General features: G+C 35.7%; 1 protein-coding gene across 1 annotated transcript; it reads left to right on the forward strand.

Moving 5' to 3' along the window:
• The first annotated feature begins 34 nt into the window (after positions 1 to 34).
• On the forward strand, positions 35 to 22,075 carry LOC134669695 (alpha-tocopherol transfer protein-like). Its single transcript, XM_063527374.1, has 7 exons — positions 35 to 53; positions 11,483 to 11,571; positions 15,087 to 15,246; positions 16,640 to 16,895; positions 17,494 to 17,604; positions 18,189 to 18,325; positions 19,913 to 22,075. Exons 2-7 carry the CDS (start codon positions 11,484 to 11,486, stop codon positions 20,037 to 20,039), a joined length of 879 nt encoding a protein of 292 aa, XP_063383444.1. The 5' UTR covers positions 35 to 53; position 11,483; the 3' UTR covers positions 20,040 to 22,075.
• The last annotated feature ends 38 nt before the right edge of the window (positions 22,076 to 22,113 follow it).

The raw sequence follows: 22,113 nt of genomic DNA on the forward strand, positions 1-22,113 counted from the left end.
CTATCATAACCATTAAGAGTAGTTGAGTGAGTGCGATCGGGATTCATTGAAAAGTGAGTATTATTTTGGTGTCTTATGGTGTTCAAAATAAGGTGTTACCCTATTTTCTAATTCCCCAAATATCTACAATATTGTTATAAATATGTAGGTACGTAGTAGGAGGGAAATTTTATTGTAATATTGGTAAAAATTAAATTTATCTCATAAATGACTTGTTGGGCTTCTATCAATAATATGACATTACACACATAATAATAAATATTCATCAACTTTGAGTTAATAATGTTACCAAAATAGACGATCCTAAAGCTAGGTGATAGAAGGTATACAGAACCAGAAATACCTACAGAAGTTTCTACTTTTCAATCACCTATGTAGTTTATATAAACTAGAGATGCAAAGGATAGTTGTTTGGCCTTTTACCGGATATCCGGCCTGCCCATCAGCCGAATATTCGGTATCCGGCCGCCGAATATTCGGCCGACGGAACTATACCTACATTTCGGTAGGTATTTTAGGTACGAATTTGATCAGGTTTTATATTTAATTTATTTCTAATTTTAAATTGACCTGTTTCCTAGTGAACGTTCGCGCGGACTCATTTCTAGGTTCAAAATGAGTATATGTACAAGTCAGTGGAATGTTAAATTGTTTTGAAATAATAAACGAATATAATTATGACCCTGACTGTTTCTTAAATCCGATTTTGTTTACTCCGAAATAAAGCAGTGTTACTATCCGGTATCCGGTATCCGGATAGTAAAATATTGGTCGGATAGGCCGGATACCGGATAGTAACCGAATATCCGGTGCATCTCTAATATAAACTTAAATAGGTATGTATGTATAAGTAAACATCAGATAACAAGCTGGTTGCGATATCAATAACAAATTGTTGTGGAAGGTTGGTTTTACTAAACATAAATACAGTAAATTTTATAGAGCGTAGCTTAGATTACTATCAACATTGGTACGTACAGCAAAATGCATTTCAGATACGACTACGTACCTATTATGTTTTAGTTGCTAGATGTCATTATTTTTCTTTTATTTTATGAAAAAGAACACTAGATTTTTTAATCTAACAAATCGATTGTATTGATGTAGGTATATATCTTACCCGAACAATTTTTTTTTGTTTAACTAGTAACTACTAATCATATCATATCATCATATATTTATTTGTAAACATAGGTTTTTATAGATATAATTGTACACTTAAAAAGAGTATCATTAGTGCTGGCTCTTTTAATTTTCCATTTTATCGTACCCGAAAGAAATGAACTCGTGAAGAAATAAATATGAAGTAGGCTAGTGAAATATTTTTGGAGACTAAGGTATGATATTCGTAAAAGTGCTTGAATCGCTATACCTACTCAGCTTTGTCGCTTAGAATTAGAAACATTTTTTTTTGGCCCAGGTACAACTTTGATAAACAAAAGCTTTTTCCACATTTGTTTCTAAGCATGACAGAGTTTAAAATTAGTTGATTGTGACAGTGTTGCTATTTACAAACGATACCAAAAGATGAATGGCCATTGACTCATAATAAGTGAATATTTAACATTTTTAACTTTATGTTGGGAAATAACTGGAAGGAAAGAGGCCACGGACGCTGCGCTGAGTTTTGCAAGGAATTATACGAGCCGTTTCGAAATTTTGAATCTTTTGAGATGTGTTTTTTAAATTGCTGAAAAACTCCATACGAAAAGGAAAATGGTGAACAAATTGTGAGTCCTAGACAAAAGAATATTACCTATTATAACTTGTAATTTCTTTTGTTTAAATAAAAACTTCGTATAATGGTGATTACACCAACAGACTTAAACAGACAAAAGAAAGCGACGTATTTTGTCTGTTGAAACTCCCTTTTCCATTATTATACAACACTTTAGTGAATTTTAATGAATTCGGCCAATCACCACACGTGTCAACGCGGGCATAAGACAAAACAAAACAATACCTATGATTCGGTTAGATTGTGTTTCATGCAGAGGGGCAGGGATGCTAGTGTGCGTAAAGCTCCATAGCCTAAGGTATCATACTACATTCATAAAATAGCCTAAGGTATCATACTACATTCATAAAAGGCTGGCTATAATTAGTTTTTCAAAAAACACAATTTGACCGAATCACTAGAATAAAAGACTTCAACGAGCGCTTGGCCGTTGATATTTCACTCAATTATTTGGGCATTCTGGGCTCAGCATTGTGATAAGGTACCATAGTGAGAAATATAACATTTCATCGGTGCAAGCTGTTAAGAAGAAATAACGTGATTCTTGAACTTTCACTGATAAACTTTGGTTTTTGGTTTTCTTCTTCTTCCTTGTGTTATCTCGGCATTTTGCCACGGCTCATGGGAGCCGCTTGACAACTTATCCCAAGAATTGACGTAGGGACTAGTTTTTACGAAAGCGACTGCCGTCTGACCTTCCAATCCAGAGGGGAAACTAGGTCTTATCGGGATTAGTCCGGTTCCTTCACCGAAAAGCAACTGGTAAATATTAAATGATATTTCGTACAATAGTTCCGAAAAACTCAAATATACGAGCCGGGGTTTGAACCCGCGACCTTCGGATTGAAAGTCGCATGCTTTTAACGCTAGGCCACCAGCGCTTTGGTTTTACTAATTTTAAATTAAAGGAGAAATTCCCCGCTTCGGGCAGCATTTACTCGCGATCTTTCGGAACTCCGTTTCGTTCACAAAAGTATTAGCTTAGTACAGTCGCCATCTAATACATCGGATTAATCGCGCGATAACTGTCTACCATACCGCCCGTACGATAAATTGATACGCCTCAGCATCAGAAGTTGTCAAGTGTCAAGGCAAATGAGAAATGAAGCAACCGCGCAGACCCCGCTACAGATACGCCGAGTATCGCGCGATTAGAGCTGTGATCCTTGTACCAATTAGAGCGTTGACACTACTAATTATTAATATTTATATGGAATTAGCTTGGAATGAATGATTATGACTGATAAAAACTAGCTTATATCATTCACCGGGCCTCAAATTATCTCTATGTACCTACACTAAATTTCATCTAAATCAGTTCAGAGGTTTTAAGCACGAAAGAACAAGTGATCCATTGCTATTGTCAACCTTACGTCAAACCGCAGTCAAATGTTTACTAATAAGGTCATACACATTTTATTGTATGATTAACCCGTTCGTGTCTTTCCTGTATGTGTATATGTATATAGCAAAGTTAAGAGAATCATAAGCAAAGTTTTACGCTACACCTTTATGTACAGACGAGATACATTTTTTAGTAGGTACTTGAGACTCAAATGAGAGAAATATGATATAAATGTAGGTAGCCGGGATTTGCATAGTTTTTTCCACAGAAGGGACCTTTTCCTGAAACTTGTTTGATTATTTGACTTGAGGACGTCTAAAAGTTCCTAATAACCACACGACATCAGGTTTCCATTTTTTAGGTTTTTTAGCTAACGAAATGGCATGGCTATATAAATAAATACGCTGACGTAAATGGGATTTCGAAGTGCAATTAACTTCAAAGAAAATGACAAGATCCAGTTCTTGAATGTTTATTAATAAACTCACATATTATTTCCCAGAAATCGTGCTTCTGAGATATAGGTATAGAATAAGTAGGAAATACCCGATTGAGTTTGCGGTCTGATTAATAGGTACTATGTATATTACTGCACCTGACTGCCTCGACATACAAATCCGTTATTTGCAATTTAATTTTATGAAATTTCTATGAAGATGGAGGATGAAGGCAATTTTAACCTTACTGATCGTTGTATTTATGGTTTGAAAACCATAAAACATCCTACAGATGTTGTTCTTAAATGGTACCTATCCATTGTTAAATAATAGTTGGGAACACTGAATGTAATTTGAAGGATTTACTTTCAGTATTTATTACAGATTTAGTACAGACAATCAGTAAAGATTTACAAAAAGAAATGTTTGTACTGCAAAACATTGATTACTTTATGTAAATTTAAAAACTATAGGTATCTGACCTGACATCGACGAAAGGTTGAGTTTTGCCTGATCTTTGGAAAAGTTTTCATTTGAATTCTACGCATGAGTTTAACTATGTACTTCGTTCTCCGATAGGAAATTTTAAACAAGACAAGATGACATGTATTTATAAATGTAACGAAACTTTAGTTATGAAACTCCATTCGCATGCTTTTGACAGAGAACATTTCATATTTTCATGCACCATAAATTTGCAAAACTGCATGTAAAGTTGTAGACGATAGTTTTGCCACATTGTCTAACTATACCTAAATAATATCACTATTCGCGGAGCCATACAATGCGCGCTAATGAAATGTATGGTCACGGCGCCAGCCATTATTGCCGATATGTGAGTTGGGTACCGGACGCCGCATTTGCCTCGGAAAATAACTGGTGAGCAGAATGCCGGTAAAACCCATCGACTAACGAGTAAAACTTTGGGTTAAGTACCTAAACTTTGTTGACGCAAGGCACTTTTCTTTTTTATGCACGACAAACGTAAATGGAATAGTTTGGTCTGGGTGACAACATGTTTACATACTTACATGTACATTGTACAAGGAGTATAACTTGACATAGAGACGTGAATCTTGTATGCCCTCTACACTATCGTGCCCGTCAATCATCGCCGATAGTGTAGAGGAGACATTGAAAACACTTAATTAGAACGTTTGGGTATATTTTACCCGTGTGTAAAAAAAGTTATTTATAATTAATATAATAATATTTATCTATTAATTTAAACATATACCTAAATATTTATTTATATTTACATAGGTCCTATAATATACACACATTGACTAAATGTAAATGTATACCTATAGTTACTTGTAATTTTAACATGAAATCGCGATTAGAATGGGATTGAACACAATACATAAATGAAATGACATTGCCAATTGTAAAGAATGCAAATAAATTAATTCACTTCATTTCTGTGTTCCCTTAGGCATGACCATCCATTAATTACGTCACACGAATTTCTAGGTTTTTTGACCCCTCCCCTCCTCCTTGTCACACTAGGTCACATTTGGCAAACCCCTCCCCCCTAGTGTGACGTCACATTTTTTCTACGGAATCACCAAATCGAATTATTAAGTACCTAAGTATTATTAATATTTTTATCAAAATATTTTTGACGATACAAATATTAGTAATTTTATAACCCAAAACTGTTTAGGAAAGAAAATTAAACGAATAAAAACGATTATCGTTTTAAAAACTTGTTATTTAAATGTACAGCGAATAAAATAATTTAAATAAATTTTCGGTTACTGATGGTGATGAAGTTAATGTGACGTCACAAAGTTTGTGTCTCCCCCCTCCCCCATGTCACAATATGTCACATTTTCTTGACCCCCTCCCTCCCCCTAAACGTGTGATGTAATGAATGGATGACCCCTATTACATTAATTAAGTAAAATACAAATAAGTGTTATACACGGTGTAACATGAGTAAACCGAATAATTTTAACAGTATATTCCTGATCATATTTAGAGACAAAAATGTTCTATAAACTTTTTTGAAATTCGCCTAGTTTCAGAGATATTATTAATTTAAAAAAAAAACTACTTTTTATTGTTACATAGTGTAAAAGGCCTTTTTGATGGTGATGTTGCTGCTATGGGACGTAGTCTAAATATCCTTATTGATAGATGTCAAAAAGTGACAAGTAACACATTGCAAAAAGTTGGTTTTACGAAAAAAAAATGTAAAAATCAATTTTAAGTGACAAGTTTACCAATAACATTTATTTTTTATGTACAAATACATTCAAAAAAACGAATAAACAAAACAAAAAAAAAATTTTTTTTGGCGAAATTGACCTAAACTCATATTACATTTTTTACTTCTTTTGACCTCAGAAATGCGTGGTTAAAATTATTCGGTTTCATCATGATACACCGTGTATGTAATTTAAGTTTTTGTAACATATCCGATTATCAATCACTAGAGCGGTCTATTATTATTGCTTCAAATAAAGTTAATCAAACAAATAAATATTTATATTTGACAAGATATTGTATGTACTTACTATCTTAATGAAAATTTCACGGATAATTATAAAATTTATAAGTACTGTTGTGCTAGGCTGCTAGCGGTACTTTCGAATTCGGCCCATCCCATTCTCATTTCGGACGAATACCTAATACTCGTATCGTGATCGGTGTTCGTGCATTGAAGACGGTAGACGTAATTAAATTTAATAACTTACAATTTTATACATTGTAGTTTTTTTTTTAACTTTGTACTAAATGGTGCCCATAGGAAATAGTATGGAACGCTCATTTGTTTGCATAGAAAATGTATGTGCCGTTGTGCCGTAGTAAATACCAACCTACTTTTTTAGTAAAAAAAACCAGACTGCTTTATTTTATCGAGACGGTAAAACGTGTCATTGCCATGGATGCCCACAGTAAAGTATAAAAAAAGGATCAATTAGCGCTGGCACCTTTTTTATGCTTTTTTTACGTTATAGAAACTAGACCGCAGATATTGTCTGAGAATAAAAACCGCATCAAATAATAGTTACGTTTTTATATACCTACGTTTTAAAGTAAATCAAATTAAAAATGAGTCGCTCCAAGCGTCGATAGCACTAGCTAAGATTCTTTTTTGTTTTGGAACAGACCGTTCTGCCGCTAATTGTGATGCAAACATCCTGCATTGTGGTTGAGTTAATAATATACGTGAATCAATTATTATAAATTAACTATAATTACTCGGGATAACTTAAATTTGGTTGCAAATAAAGGCAGCGATGTTTGTCATTGCAATATAATAATTATGTACCTACACAATAACAACTATTAAATGACTAATGAATGACTATTTCTCTAAAAACCGGTTACACTAGCACCAAACCGTTTCTTACTAATTTCGTCGCTTTACGACCTATCAAACATGTATTATTTTATTTGTCAACCGAAAATTATATCACCTAGCTTTCTTCTGACCACTTACCAGCAATCTACTGGATGAAAAACCGGACCTCTCGGCTCGATTCGGGAAATTAATTAGAGACTCACTAGATATGAAATAGTAAAGATATGTGACGTTCCATTGCAAAAGGTACCTTATGGCAGCTATTCGGGAAATGAATTAGAGATTCACTAGATATGAAATAGTGAAGATAATATTTATCTTTACTATATCGTATCTAGTTTATCTCTAATTCATTTCCCGAATCGCGCCGTCTGTTTAATAAAACGGTAGGAATCGACACGGCAGACGGTAGCTCGGTAGCAAGATTGTAATATTAGACATTTCAATTGACACTTTTTGTTGACCAAAGTGATTTGATTCCCGTGATAACGTTTATTAAATTTCACTTTTTTATAATTCTTAAGAGAAATGACATACATAAAATAATGTAACTATATTGTCTAGTAACTAGCTAATGTAGGTCTAATTTTGAGTTTCCACCACCATCATGCATGCGGTCATATCTGTTTATTTTTTAGTTGCTTAAGTAGGCGCGAATTATGTCACTTTAACTACTATTACGCGTGGGAAGAGTGCAGCATAAAAAAGTATTATGATTATTTTATACCTATTTAAAACAGTTTTTTGTTTCCTGTTTTCGAGAGTGTATTGACGTCAAATGTGTATAAATAAGGAAAACAGCAGTATTTTGGTACCAAAGTAGGCACCTACTATATATGTAGTTAAGTGTAAAGGTACTTATTTATAGTTTTATGAGCTAAAATACCCACGTAATATCTTATTAAATAAGAGAAGTATAAACTTTATACAATTACAGGTATAATGTGAGAAAGTAGGTATAATATTTTATGCCGTATATGTAGGGTTTGCACGACGGATCCGAAATGTATGGGAAGATCCGCGGATCCGGATAATTTCATACATTTCGGATCCGGATTGCAAACCCTACGTATATGACATATTAGGCACGCTTTAAAGCTTCAAGTGTTATACTTTATGGGCACTTAGTAACTGTGTTGTTGCCGTTCAAATTGATCAGATATTGCGAGTTCAATTCAGTTGTGGGTTGTGGGAGTGACATAGCCTCCTGACGACCGGGTATTAAACTTTGTCAATTTAAATTCAACTATTGACACAGTCAAAATTTAATTGAGGTCTAATACTATGTGTAAGACGATGGTCGACAGGAGGATAATAGAGTAGCATTTAAAATTTGGAAAAAGTGTAAGTACTTACATCAATTTCCTGTTGCCAAAATTATCGAAAATGTATAAGAACTATCTCTGTATTATTTCTAATTTAATTTTTATTATTTGTTGTAAGCGGTAAGCGAAACATAATCATGATAAATTTTCAACTGATATTTACTTATTCATGTCATGACTTACAGCCCACTGAGATACAGATTGACAGACACCACATGGTTGGTTTGTAACTTTCCGCGTTATGATAAGATTTTCTTGGTCTAACTCTAGTAAGAAATATCTCAGACCATACGTAATAATTGTCGGCCGAAGCCAAGCCGAGGTTGACAAACACGTAATCCTGATGCTTTCTTATTTACTGCCCGAGGTTTGTATACTATTTTTAGGGTTCCGTACCCAAAGGGTAAAACGGGACCCTATTACTAAGACTTCGCTGTCCGTCCGTCCGTCCGTCTGTCACCAGGCTGTATGTCACGAACCGTGATAGCTAGACAGTTGAAATTTTCACAGATGATGTATTTCTGTTGCCGCTATAACAACAAATACTAAAAACAGAATAAAATAAAGATTTAAGTGGGGCTCCCATACAGCAAACGTGATTTTTGACCAAAGTTAAGCAACGTCGGGCGTGGTCAGTACTTGGACGGATGACCGTTTCCTTTTTGCATTTTTTCCGTATTTTTTTGCTTTATGGTACGGAACCCGTCGTGCGCGAGTCCGACTCGCACTTGCCCGGTTTTTTTGTCCGACGGAGCCGGAAAGCGGCAACTTCGTTTAGCGAGATAGGGCTACTACTTAATAAAATAAATGCTAATTAAATCGCAGTCAATCAATTCATTATATCATCAGTGTCATCACTGTTGCGTATTGCCAAAACTAGTTGAACCTGACAGGATAGTTATTTGACCGGTTATCTTAGCCTTGAGTAGAAGCGAGTTTTTGATAGTTTTTAAAACAAATGGCGGTGACAAAGGTTATTTTATAAACTGGTTAGGTACCTAAAACATTCATATCCGCATTGCTAACATTTTATGTACCTATATCAATATACCTTATCTATTCTGCCGTCGCCATCTTGCCATTTTATCATACTCGCTTACTATTAAACGTTTTACTTCCAAAAATACAGGTTACACAACTATTCGCTTTATATTGCGGGAAACCAGGTAACTTAAATTTTAAAATTTTCCCAGTATGATATATTTTTATTATTGTAGTGCATTCATAGACATACGCAGAGGCCTATAGCTATTTCCGGCTAGGCCCCTAGAGACCACAATTTATCGTTTTGAAGTAAGTATCAATTTTTAGAAAATGTGGTTATGAGAAACACCGGCGTTATCGATGGAGCCGTCGTATTACTCAAAGGTTGACTACCTATACACGTGGCAACTGGTTAGTGGCTACGTATAAGAAGATTAAAAGCAGATTACTTTCTATTCTATGGAAATTTCCATGCACGCTCACAGCAGTGTCCACTCATGTCCAGTTACTTTGGCCCTGGAGTGTAACTCCAAACTCGCTATTAACCGCGTTACTAACATATGTTTTATTAATATACCATTGCACCATTGCATTTAGCATTGAAATTTACTTTCTATGGAAATTTCCATTCCGTGCAGCATACAATTTTTTAACTCGTTATTAAAATACCTATGGAAAAATCGATTGGTTATGTTTAAGGTTACAGACCATATATTTAACAAGACGCAGTAAATCCGTGTGATTTCTATGGGTTCAATTCTTTCTATCAGATATTTGTTGCGTGTTTGTTTGACCAAAAGAACCTAATGGCTGCAAGTTTTCCTATGTGTAGAGTATTACGCATGAAAATGTAGTTTAACTATTCGGTAAAGTTTGATAAATTTTTCGGGTCCCTTTGGTATTTAAATTGTCATGTGGTAGAGGCACACTAAAAATGAAAAAAGCTTTTTAGCTTTACGTACCTAAACGTTAAGGTTAGCGGATAAATTACGAAAATCTGTTAAATATTGTTACAAAAGCCAATAATCTACACGATTACAGTCATGTTATTTCTGAATTCAATACTTCTAAAAACACTTGACATTATTCCGATTTTCGTCACACTTGATATTTGACAGGCAACCCTTAAAATATAGAGATTAGTACACTTTGCCACGTCAAAATCGATACAAATAGTTATCTCGGCACATATATGAGCTGTTTAATTGTTAGCATTCTTGTAGCATTGTTATACAGAGTGCATTTACATTCGGGTCAGGTACAAGGTCTCATGTCTGATGACGCACCACACTCCTTAAACTCGAGTTGTGATACTTGCGATGTTAAATTACGCTCAAAGACTTTAATTGATGAGGTATTTGTAGCAACAGCACCAATCTTAAGACATTTAAGAGAAAATTAGGAGTATTTTTGATAATGCACTGATACCTTTAAAATTTTTAAAGGTTAATTGTCCTATATGTCTTTTATATTTTCGACTTGTTTAATGAAATATACTGCAACCTTTAACATAATTAACAAACTAAAACTATGATCTTTTTCTAGTCCTGGCCAGTATGGCGCCATTTCTTTTAAACTATTTTTTTAGATAGATATTAATGAAACATCAAACTTAAGCAGCTTTATCTATGCCTCTTGTTTATGATACCTACCTAAAATTTTACAAGGACTTAAAATTGATATTAAATACAATCTGATAGTTGATCGCTGATTGTACCAATGCACTTTAATTACATCTGATCACTGTCGCAATGTCTACCACATTTACGTTCATAACTGCATTTATTTATTTTTAGGTATTACTATGCAGTATGCAGTTAGCATAGATATTCTAGTTAATCTCAGTTGGTATATTGTTTCTTTTGTCTCAATAAATGTTCTTTGTTGCTAGGTTATGTTAATAACGGAAGTGTGAAGGTAACAATAAAGTACATAACAAGTACATGTCTAAACATAATAATTATAGGTACTATACGTAGTTAAAGTAATGTATTCAAAAACGTGACGTGCAAGTGCTCAAATCACTCATAAGTTTATTTAATTTGATATCAACCGGATAAAATATTAGTTCGGTCAACATTTAAGTTTCCTTAACCGGAATATTTGTCGGTCGTCGTGTACTTAGAGCCAATATTTGAGCCAGCGAAGTAACCTTGCAACCTTACATCTGCATAGAGTAACAATTAGGGCTCCAATGCCCTATATATACTTATAAAATATGTACTTATATAAAGAAGTCTAAGCCGTAGCCAAGATGAAAAGGTATCGGCAAACACCAAACGAAGAGTCATTTCTTTAGCTCTTTTCGTATAATCTTCAATATTGTGTTTATAATTTCAGGATGCCGGACCAAGAGTTTGACCATGAGAGGGATCTCCTCGCGTTTAAAGACTGGCTTGTGAAGCAGCCCCATCTACCTCATGAAGTCGGTAAGAATATTTCATAAATTTTAATTAAATACATATTTCCAAGTAATAAGGTAAGGCGGGGTAAGGTAAGACTATCACTTGTATGGAATCCTCATACTGTTTGTCTTGCCCCGACCCTTGGTCGAAACCCAGAGTCTGAAATAATACTTTTATTTAATTGATTAACCTCTAGCCGCCCAGAGACCTATAAAAAGGTCTCCTGTTCCATTCTAATTTGAACTTTGTGTTGACAAAACAAAATTTCATTTTGCTTGGCAAGGTTTGAAGTATGGGCGGCTAGAGGATAAGATAAACTTACAGACTTACTCAAAGCGCTGCTGTGCAGCATTGCCGCCGACTGTAATAATATATTGTTACAGAAAATCCAAACCAGTATTGACATTTCCTGAAGCATACGAGTCGGCAGCAATGCTGCAGCAACATATATACATAACTCCTAATTTTGAGGCAGTCGTGTAAAATGTAAAGTGGCATTCCTTACATAGCCTACTAGCCTAGTCGGTAATGACCCTGCCTAAAAACAAACATTTGTATGCTTATCACAAATATATGTTCCTGAGTTATGGATGTTTTCTATGTATATGTAGATCGTCGTCTAATACCTACAACACAAGCCTTATTGAGCTTACTGTGGGACTAGGTCGATTTGAGTGAAATTGGCAACTGGTCGGTTTGAATATCACGTGCATTGCGCGCAATGTTCACCAATGATTAACATAATGTTAACAGGTGACGTAAGCACATTAGGACAGAGAAGCTTAAGTGCGTTCACCTGCAAGACCGCGAGTGTTGAGTAAATGTCAGAATATATTTCGCATTTATTTTATAGACACTTCCAATTTCCTCCGGTACTTAAGTACTTATCTCGAGAAATTGTGTCAATTATCGATTTTGCTTAGCTACAGGATTATGATTTTAGCAGTACACCTCTGTACCTAAAGTAGTGTGCAAAATAGTGGCAGTGTACTTTGAAGCAAGTAAGTATCTTGAGTAAATAATTTGTAAGATTACGATAAAGACAGTCATGGTTAGTCGTGGGAGGCACAGCGTCATCAAACAAACCAAGTACTTAGTCGGTCGAAAATCAACAACAAAATCCGAATGTGATTGAAGGGGCCATTAGTAGGTACACTCAACGATGAAGAACATCGTAGGTATATAAAAGATTCATACTATCTGAAGATGGGTGTAGAGTAAGTAGATGTAAAGCTGAGATTAAAAATAATGGGCAAGAAAATTCAAATTTATACACTATTGTACCTGTGTATATTTTTCATTGGGTTTTGAAAAGATTAAAGGTGTAAAGGGTGTAAGCTTGAAGAGGTGAGGCGACGTGAAATATGATAGAGCTGTTTCAAACTTTATGACAATACCTTAACCTTAGTTTTCCAGTTTTATAAGAATTTCTGCCAGGAAATAAAGTAAATATTTTTTAGTTCCAATATTATTTTAGTAAAATTTACAGTTAATTTAGAATTAGTGTTAAATAATGCAAAAGAATAATAAACAAAATTCCAATTATCTATCTATCTATCTTTATATTGCATTGCACACCACTGTAGGTTATAGTCGCACCAATAAAAGTCTGCAGCGGATTTGATAGCCTACACAGTGTAAGTGTTATGTATGGTACGTCATAATTTCATAGAAGTTTGACGTTTGAAATGACACTTGCACTGCGTGGGCTATCAAAATCGCTGCAGACTATTTACGGTCTGACTCTACAAGTAAGTGCCGGTACACAACAAAGGCTCTTTTTTATTTACTTACAAAAACGGAGGTTGTATATGAAAAAGTTCATCCGGTTTAAGTTTTTAAATTTAAGTACCTATTTAGAAAATGTGCAGTCAACTTGTATCTTGTATTGTCGGATCTTTTAAGACTTTATTTTTTCGTGTTACTAACTAAACTAACTTCTCCGAGACTACGGGGACAACGCTATCCTCGAAACGTCAGAGGTAAATGTAAAAATTAATTTTACGCTATGAAGTTTCATTTTAGTCAATATTTTGAGTAAAATGGGACTCAATCACATAGTAAACTAATCTTCTTCTTCTTCCTGGCGTTATCCCGGCATTTTGCCACGGCTCATGGGAGCCTGGGGTCCGCTTGACAACTAATCCCATGATTTGACGTAGGCACTAGTTTTTACGAAAGCGACTGCCATCTGACCTTCCAACCCAGACGGGAAACTAGGCCTTATTGGGATTAGTCCGGTTTCCTCACGATGTTTTCCTTCACCGAAAAGCGACTGGCAAATATCAAATGATATTTCGTACATAAGTTTCGAAAAACTCATTGGTACGAGCCGGGGTTTGAACCCGCGACCTCCAGATTGAAAGTCGCACGCTCTTAGAGGTCGCGTTGTACAGAAATTACCTGATCTTAATTGACCCCAGAGGCCCAGACAATAACTCTTTTATAACCTGCGTCATAGGGACGGTATTTAATTTCTTTCGATATGACTTACTGTGTTAATTGCATGACTCAATCGACAATGATGAGTTGTTGTCATCGAAAACACAACTTTATTGTAACGACGTTAGGTCTCTTATGGTCAGTAATTAGGTAAGTGTTTTGGAATTGCGAAGATGTTTCTATCGAAACTTAAGTGTTTATTGCTTTGTCAATTAAGGTAGAGACGGAAAGAATAATGTTTTCGATGTTATGTGTTAGTAGTTTATAGATGTATTGTTAATTATCAGATTTTATGGTCCATGCGTGCAATTTGCGAATTATTATGATTTCTAGCACCGGTAGCTGTTTTAATAGTACGTAAAAACATTAAATGTACGAATAATGTTAAAACAAAATACTAAAAGTATTCACACACCTACACTTTAAACCGCTAATTTATGCAGTAAATATTTGTGAGACAAAACAAACACAACAGTTTTAGCCTTGTTACATTGTAAACAGATGGGTTAAGTACTTTTCCATTTTCGACGCTTTACAAAGTCACTATGGCATAATATACATACTAAATGCATTAAGACACATAGGTATTTTATATGTAGAATCTTAGTACAAACTAGCGGCGGTTATGACTATGACTGCAATTTATATAAAATGTGGAAACTACATGTCTTAATCTTAAGCAATATCTCATAAATTTTTTGTAAGACTCAAGTCCTCAGAACTACACAAAACAATAGTGACAGCTGACTTTTATTAACGACGGCGACGTGGTCGCATCATATATCGATCCAGCTATGACATAACCTAATAATCGCCTAAGCCAGCGGTCGGCAACCTTTTAGCACCCAAGGGCCACATGTAGTTACCGAAGATGACGCGGGAGTATTAGATGATCTGTGACGCGGGCCACACTTTGTTAAAATTTATGACTTTATCAGGCATTGTTGTTTGTCAATATTACATACAAAATATCCAGGGAGGCTCGCGGGCCGCAGGTGAGAGGTTCGCGGGTCGCATGCGGCCCGCGGGCCGCCTGTTGCCGACCGCTGCAGGCCATGAACAATTCAGGCCCTTATACAATTATTTCTCCCTTCCAGACGAGATCCTGCTCCGCCGTTTCCTACACAGCTGCCGCTACAGCATCGAGCGGGCGAAGCGCACTCTCGACCTATTCTTCACCATCCGCTCCAATGCCCCTGAGCTGTTCTGTAAGAGAGACCCATGGGCACCAGAGATAAGACGCGTCTTTGAAATCACGTAAGTTTTAGTTTGAGAGCATTTAATTTAGTTTAGGAAGTTTCCATAAAGATAACGACGAGGTTAAGTTAAGGCACCGTAAAAGTATAAAACTTTGCCCTTTAACATAACTTTGTCCATCGCGTCATAGTTCAGTAAAAGCGAAATAACTTCAAAGTAGTTACAGATACATTTTCTTCAGAAAGTGTACTGTCTGTAACTACTTTAAAGTTATTTATTTCGCTTCACTTTCTTCAGAAAGTGTATCTGTAACTAATGTTAACTACATTTAAGTTATTTCGCGTTTACTGAACTGTGACGCGGTGGGCAAAGTTATGTTACAGGGAAAAGTTTTATACATATACAGTAGGTCATAAAGTTTGAAACGGCTCTATCATATTTCACGTCGCCTTCACCTCTTCAAACCTACACCCTTTTCCTGTGATCTTGACCCTTTTTACATTGAGAAACTTGTATTTTATTAATATTTTCTTTGCCATGTAGGTACAGCGAGCTGTAAAATTGCATGGATATATTATGAATGAATTGATATATTTTGCGGCTGGGTATACACAACCTTGGTTAGGGCTGCCATCCGTCCGGGTTTCCCCGGATTTGTCAAAGTTTGGAGGCCGTCCGGGGGGGGTTTTCAAAAAGTGTCCGGGGAAAACCAGGACACTTTTATTGTGAGGAAACACCGAATTGAATTTAATTATTTGCCGGTATTATTGTGTACAACGTAGGTAAATACATGTCCCGGGAAAAATGCGATTTACGCCAAATGTCCGGGATTTATTAAGTCTTTATCCGGGTTCGGCGATTTTAGAGATGGCAGCCCTACCCTTGGTAAACGTAAGATAATATTACCTACAGGCAATTCGCATGCATGTGAAAACGCCTGCCGGGGATACAATGACATGAACGATATTAAGTATTTACGTTTTTGCGTTCATCAAGGCCTTGATGATTCCGCCAATGTCGAGGTTGAATAAACACAGACAGTATGATGACTTAATTCACCGCGATGCGTTGAAGTAGTAGTTTGATATTGGTTGTATCTACAAACAGAACACTTCACACATCAAGTTTATGCTCGTTATGCTAACCGGTGTCATTGGTTTTATAAAAAAAATTTAAAAACGATTTTATTTCGGGTATTTTAGCTTTAAGTACTTTCACTGTGCAACAACAATAATACTTATGCCAAATTTGATTTAAGTACAAAATGTTTTTAAGAATATGTAATTCTCTAGATTTTGCTTCTGAAGTCTATCCTGGAATATTTGCTGTCAATCTGTTTCTTAATCCACTTAGATCCATCACCCAACTGAGTACAGCGGATAGAAAATTGGTTGAACACCCTAAATTTATCAACTTACCTGCAGTAACAATAGTTTTATTTATATCTTCACAGAGACCTGTTGCCTCTTCCCAACAAGACAAAAGAAAACCACCGGATTTTCATCTACCGCCTCAACAACCCCGACCTGGACCTGTTCACATTCGTGGACGCCGTGAAGACTTTCTTCATGCTGGCTGACACCAGGCTGACGGAAGACGATGATATCCCGGCTGGAGAGATACCCATATTCGACGCCGCCAACGTTTCCTTGAAGTTCATCGGCAAAGTGAACTTGTCTGTGCTACGGAAATATATGATGTATACACAGGTGAGTTTAAACTACTACTGTACCATCGCCCACACTGTTAACTATACATCGGTGGACTTCTTTTGTAATAAGGTCCACCGATGTATGTACAGTTAGGAGTGTTGCTGTTTGTACGAGCGTTTCATTATACATATTTAATCTGATAAACCCGTACACAGTATTTAACAAAACAATTTCGTCGTTCGCCGAACGTTGTTAAATGAATAGTGATAATTTTTTTAGAGTGGTGGTGTTAATTCCACTGTGTGTACCTACCTTATCATGATTTACACTGCGAATTAATACCTATATCAAAGTTTTTACAGTTCTCAAAAAAAATCAAATACCTATTACATTCATGCCCAATCTGATCTAAGTATGAGACTAAAAGTATAACTAGACTAAAAGTATATTGTAGGTAGTCTAACTAGTATATTGGAATTTCAATCACCTGAATCGTCTTGAACCACCTTAAAGTTCCCTTTTACAAAATCTCCAAGAACTCCTTTTTTCCCTGTTTATCCCCTGTGCTGCAACATTGCATGTGACCGTATTTTTTTTTCATGTGGGGTACTTTCATTTAGTAACTGTTTATCACTACTTATCTGTTGATTTTCAGGAAGCAATGCCCATCAGACTGAAGCAGGTCCATGTGATCAACGCGCCGTCCTACATCAACAAGATTCACGCCATCTGCAAACCCTTCCTCAAGGCAGAGGTCGCTAAATTGGTGAGTTTTCAACACGGCATGGTCAAGGTGGTAGATAACTACAGTGTTTCCTATACGCCGAAATAATGGTAGGTAGTGAAATTGTATACACAGTTCAATATCATTTTTCAGTAAATGTACTTGGCAACAGCACAGACAGTAGAAGTCAAACTTCTAAAACAACTTTAGTCACACCAAGAAAAGACTGCATCGGATTTGATAGCCCACGCAGTGCAAGTGTTATTTTAAATGTCAAACTTCTATGAAATTATGACGTATAAATAACACTTGCACTGCGTGGGCTATCAAATCCATTGCAGACTTTTCTTGATCCGACTCTAGGACGTTGTTAATAGTGACATTATATTTTGACATCACATTGTTAGGTACTTAGTACTTGCCTATGGTATATAATGTACACCTACTACTTTACAATAGGTCAAATTAAAGAACATCATCGTAACGTTAACATAACTTTGTTCTTAGCGATCTTGTAGTATGTGTTGATTGATGATGTTACAGTGAAACAATACGATGTTTATTTGAATGTAAAACGATGAAAACACTGAATGTTAATGTAAAAATAAAAACATTGTGCCTTTCAGATAAAGTTCCACGAACCAAAGTCAGAGACACTCTACAAGGACGTGCCACGAGAGCTCTTACCCGAAGAATTTGGCGGTAACGCGGGCACCATCGAGCAGATCAAGAGGCACTGGATCAAAAAGATTGAGGCCAAGAGGTAAAACTTTTTCTCCTCAGACAAAGTTTCAAGGGAAGTCGGAGACCCTCTATAAAGACTTGTCATGGGAGCGGCTGCATTTGAAGTTCCGTGGTAACGCGGGCACCATCGAGCAGATCAAGAGACACTGGATCAAAAAGATTGAGGCCAAGAGGTAAAACTTTTTCTCCTCAGACAAAGTTTCAAGGGAAGTCGGAGACCCTCTATAAAGACTTGTCATGGGAGCGGCTGCTTTTGAAGTTCGGTGGTAACGCGGGCACCATCGAGCAGATCAAGAGACACTGGATCAAAAAGATTGAGGCCAAGAGGTAAAACTTTTTCTCCTCAGACAAAGTTTCAAGAGAAGTCGGAGACCCTCTATAAAGACTTGTCATGGGAGCGGCTGCTTTTGAAGTTCGGTGGTAACGCGGGCACCATCGAGCAGATCAAGAGACACTGGATCAAAAAGATTGAGGCCAAGAGGTAAAACTTTTTCTCCTCAGACAAAGTTTCAAGGGAAGTCGGAGACCCTCTATAAAGACTTGTCATGGGAGCGGCTGCTTTTGAAGTTCGGTGGTAACGCGGGCACCATCGAGCAGATCAAGAGACACTGGATCAAAAAGATTGAGGCCAAGAGGTAAAACTTTTTCTCCTCAGACAAAGTTTCAAGAGAAGTCGGAGACCCTCTATAAAGACTTGTCATGGGAGCGGCTGCTTTTGAAGTTCGGTGGTAACGCGGGCACCATCGAGCAGATCAAGAGACACTGGATCAAAAAGATTGAGGCCAAGAGGTAAAACTTTTTCTCCTCAGACAAAGTTTCAAGGGAAGTCGGAGACCCTCTATAAAGACTTGTCATGGGAGCGGCTGCTTTTGAAGTTCGGTGGTAACGCGGGCACCATCGAGCAGATCAAGAGACACTGGATCAAAAAGATTGAGGCCAAGAGGTAAATACCATTGTCTCTTCAGCCTTTTACAATATATAGGACTCAAATTAAGCAACATACTCGTAGGAGAAAGAAGGTTAAAGTCAAGAGGCAAGTAATTTAAATCTCCTCAGACCAAGTCGGGTATCCTCTATCTATCTATAGTTCGTTTTTTTATCATTAGAAATAAGGTAAATAATCTTGACGTGTCTTTTTATTGAAAGACACATTTTAAAAACAAGTCACGGTAAATATATAACAATTATGAATCTAATACGATCATTTCATATTCTTCTGCTTTCATAAGTAATAGTTACTGATTTTTAAAGAGCATTCTTCAATTATAAGACATGTCAAGATCGCTTACCTTCTTTCTAATGCTAATCAAAACGAACTATACATGATAGTTGCAATGCAGGCACCATCAAATAGATATAGCGACATTATAAGTAGATCTAGAAGATTGCGGCCAATAAGTAAACAATAGATGATGTTTTCCTCACCTTTTCGCCGCCACGTCAATGCAGTAATAGTGTCATTAACGCCAAGCCACAAATTGCACGTAAAAACCCCGTATAAAATATCAAGTCGTGGCCTGTGGAGCACGAAATGTACTGACTTTATATCAAGTCAATAGCAATTAAAAGGTTAAAAGAAAATGATACATTGTCCCTCTTGTTTCAGAGATTGGTTCCTGACTAACGACCAGCGGTGGGCGGTGGATGAATCCTCAAGACCATCAAGCTGCAAGGAGAACGCAGACAAAGTCAAAGACTTACCTGGCTCCTTCAGGACGTTAGCTTTAGATTGATTTACCTTCCAAATACCGGATGATGGTATAACTAAGTACTATGTACTAGTAACTATAGTACAAGTACAACCTAACATGCAGTTCCGTGGTATTCAGATTTAGAGATTGCAAATTGCGAGCGTGTGTAAAAATGCCTGATTAATAGAATACATTTTCATATATTTTGTCTAATTCTGGGTACAACTGTGACCCTAGTGAATAAGGGTACAAGTATCGGACAACGCAGTTGTAAAAGGACGTAAGTTCAAAGTAACACTTATGCCCTTTTACACATAAGCTGCGCGAGACTTGTACCCTTTTTCACTAGGGCCACAGCTAAAGTTAGAATTTAAATATGTTGCATAACATGCGTGGGTGGTGACTGTCGTTCATATCCGAAGGGCTGTATGTTTTGTTTTTCTCGTAAGATACCTTTGTGCGTAAACAAAAGGCCATAGTCATAATTTACACATTGATTAGTAACGTTTGTGTTTATTTGAGCGTTTAATTTAAAATCTTAGGTAATAGTTGATATTTTTTGACGTGATTTTTTGGCTTAGCCCCCAAGAAGCAGGAAATAGATCTAAGAACTTGTCAAGGTGTAAATATAACGGGTATATAACGGTGTATGTATTTAGCGTGATCAAAGCTTGGTTGGTTGTACCTAACTGTAACATAAACTCAATACATATTATCACGTCGACTATTGTCATTATCATAATTTATCAAGATGCGAGCAATCGTTAGGGCACTTTTAAATTTTAAAAACAATAACATCATCTAGTTATTTAGTCAGTTTAGTCTCGTCAAAACAACATGGTACAGTCGCCATCAGATACATATTAGTTGATAGTACAGTTTTTCTTGGTATAACTTTAGATTCTAAACTCCAGTGGGGTCCCCATATTGCTACTCTTTCGAATAGACTGAGCTCTGCAGCTTTTGCAGAGAGCAAAATCCGTCAGTTAACTGATGTGAAAACAGCTCGATTAGTATATTTTAGTTACTTCCATAGCATTATGGCATATGGTATTTTACTGTGGGGCGGTGCTTCAGAGATAAATACCATTTTTGTTCTGCAGAAGAGGGCTATTCGAGCAATATACTAAATGAATCATAGAGACTCACTTAGAGATAAATTTAAGGAAATTGACATAATGACAGTGCACTGTCAATACATTTATGAGAATATTCTGTATGTACATAAAAATATTGTAAATTTTAGGAAAAATTGTGAAATCCATAATATTAATACTAGAAATAAACATAAGTTCGCAGTGCCCTTCACTCGGCTCCATAAAATTAAAAAAATCATTCATGGGTAATTGTGTAAGATTTTATAATAAACTTCCAAACCATATTACTGAATTATATATTAATAAATTTAAGAATTATGTAAAGCGTAAACTTATTTCCAAAGCTTATTATACCACACAGGACTACATGAATGATAATACAACGTGGGATTAATTGCTATTCGAAATGATTATTTATTAGGTATATTTGATTATTGATGAGGAAATTGATATTCCGATGTAATACTATCTACTTGTTTGTTACTTATGCTTTTTTTGACATTCAGATTTTATTCTAGAAATTCTAGACTAGTATTTTTTTATACAATTTTTTTTTTAATGTTTGACGATCCTTTTGTGAAATTCTTAGTGTTAAATTTGACATGTATAATAATCCAATTTTATTATGGAATAATATTAACATCAATAAATTGCTCTGATAATTAGATTAAGATTAATTACGATTCATAAGAGCTTGTTGCTAGGCCTACATGAATAAAGTATATTTTTATTTTTTTTTATTTTGATTTTATTATCGGAGCGGTGAAGGTGCTCACACAAGGCGTTAGAGTGCTTGTTTAAATAATTTTGAGCACCTCGGCCGTTCCGATATATCTGATGACGATTGTACATCAAGTAATTATTAAGTTTTAGTATTATATTTGGTTATTTTTATATTATATTGCTAATTGTTATTGTTTAAGCATATTTTTTATATTATTTTGATAGGAATAGGGTGCAAATAAAACAATTTTTAATTTATGGTGTCTTTATTTTAAGAATGTGTAAAAATGTTACAT

Source organism: Cydia fagiglandana, chromosome 12, assembly GCF_963556715.1.
Source record: "Cydia fagiglandana chromosome 12, ilCydFagi1.1, whole genome shotgun sequence".
Classification (NCBI taxonomy): domain Eukaryota; kingdom Metazoa; phylum Arthropoda; class Insecta; order Lepidoptera; family Tortricidae; genus Cydia; species Cydia fagiglandana.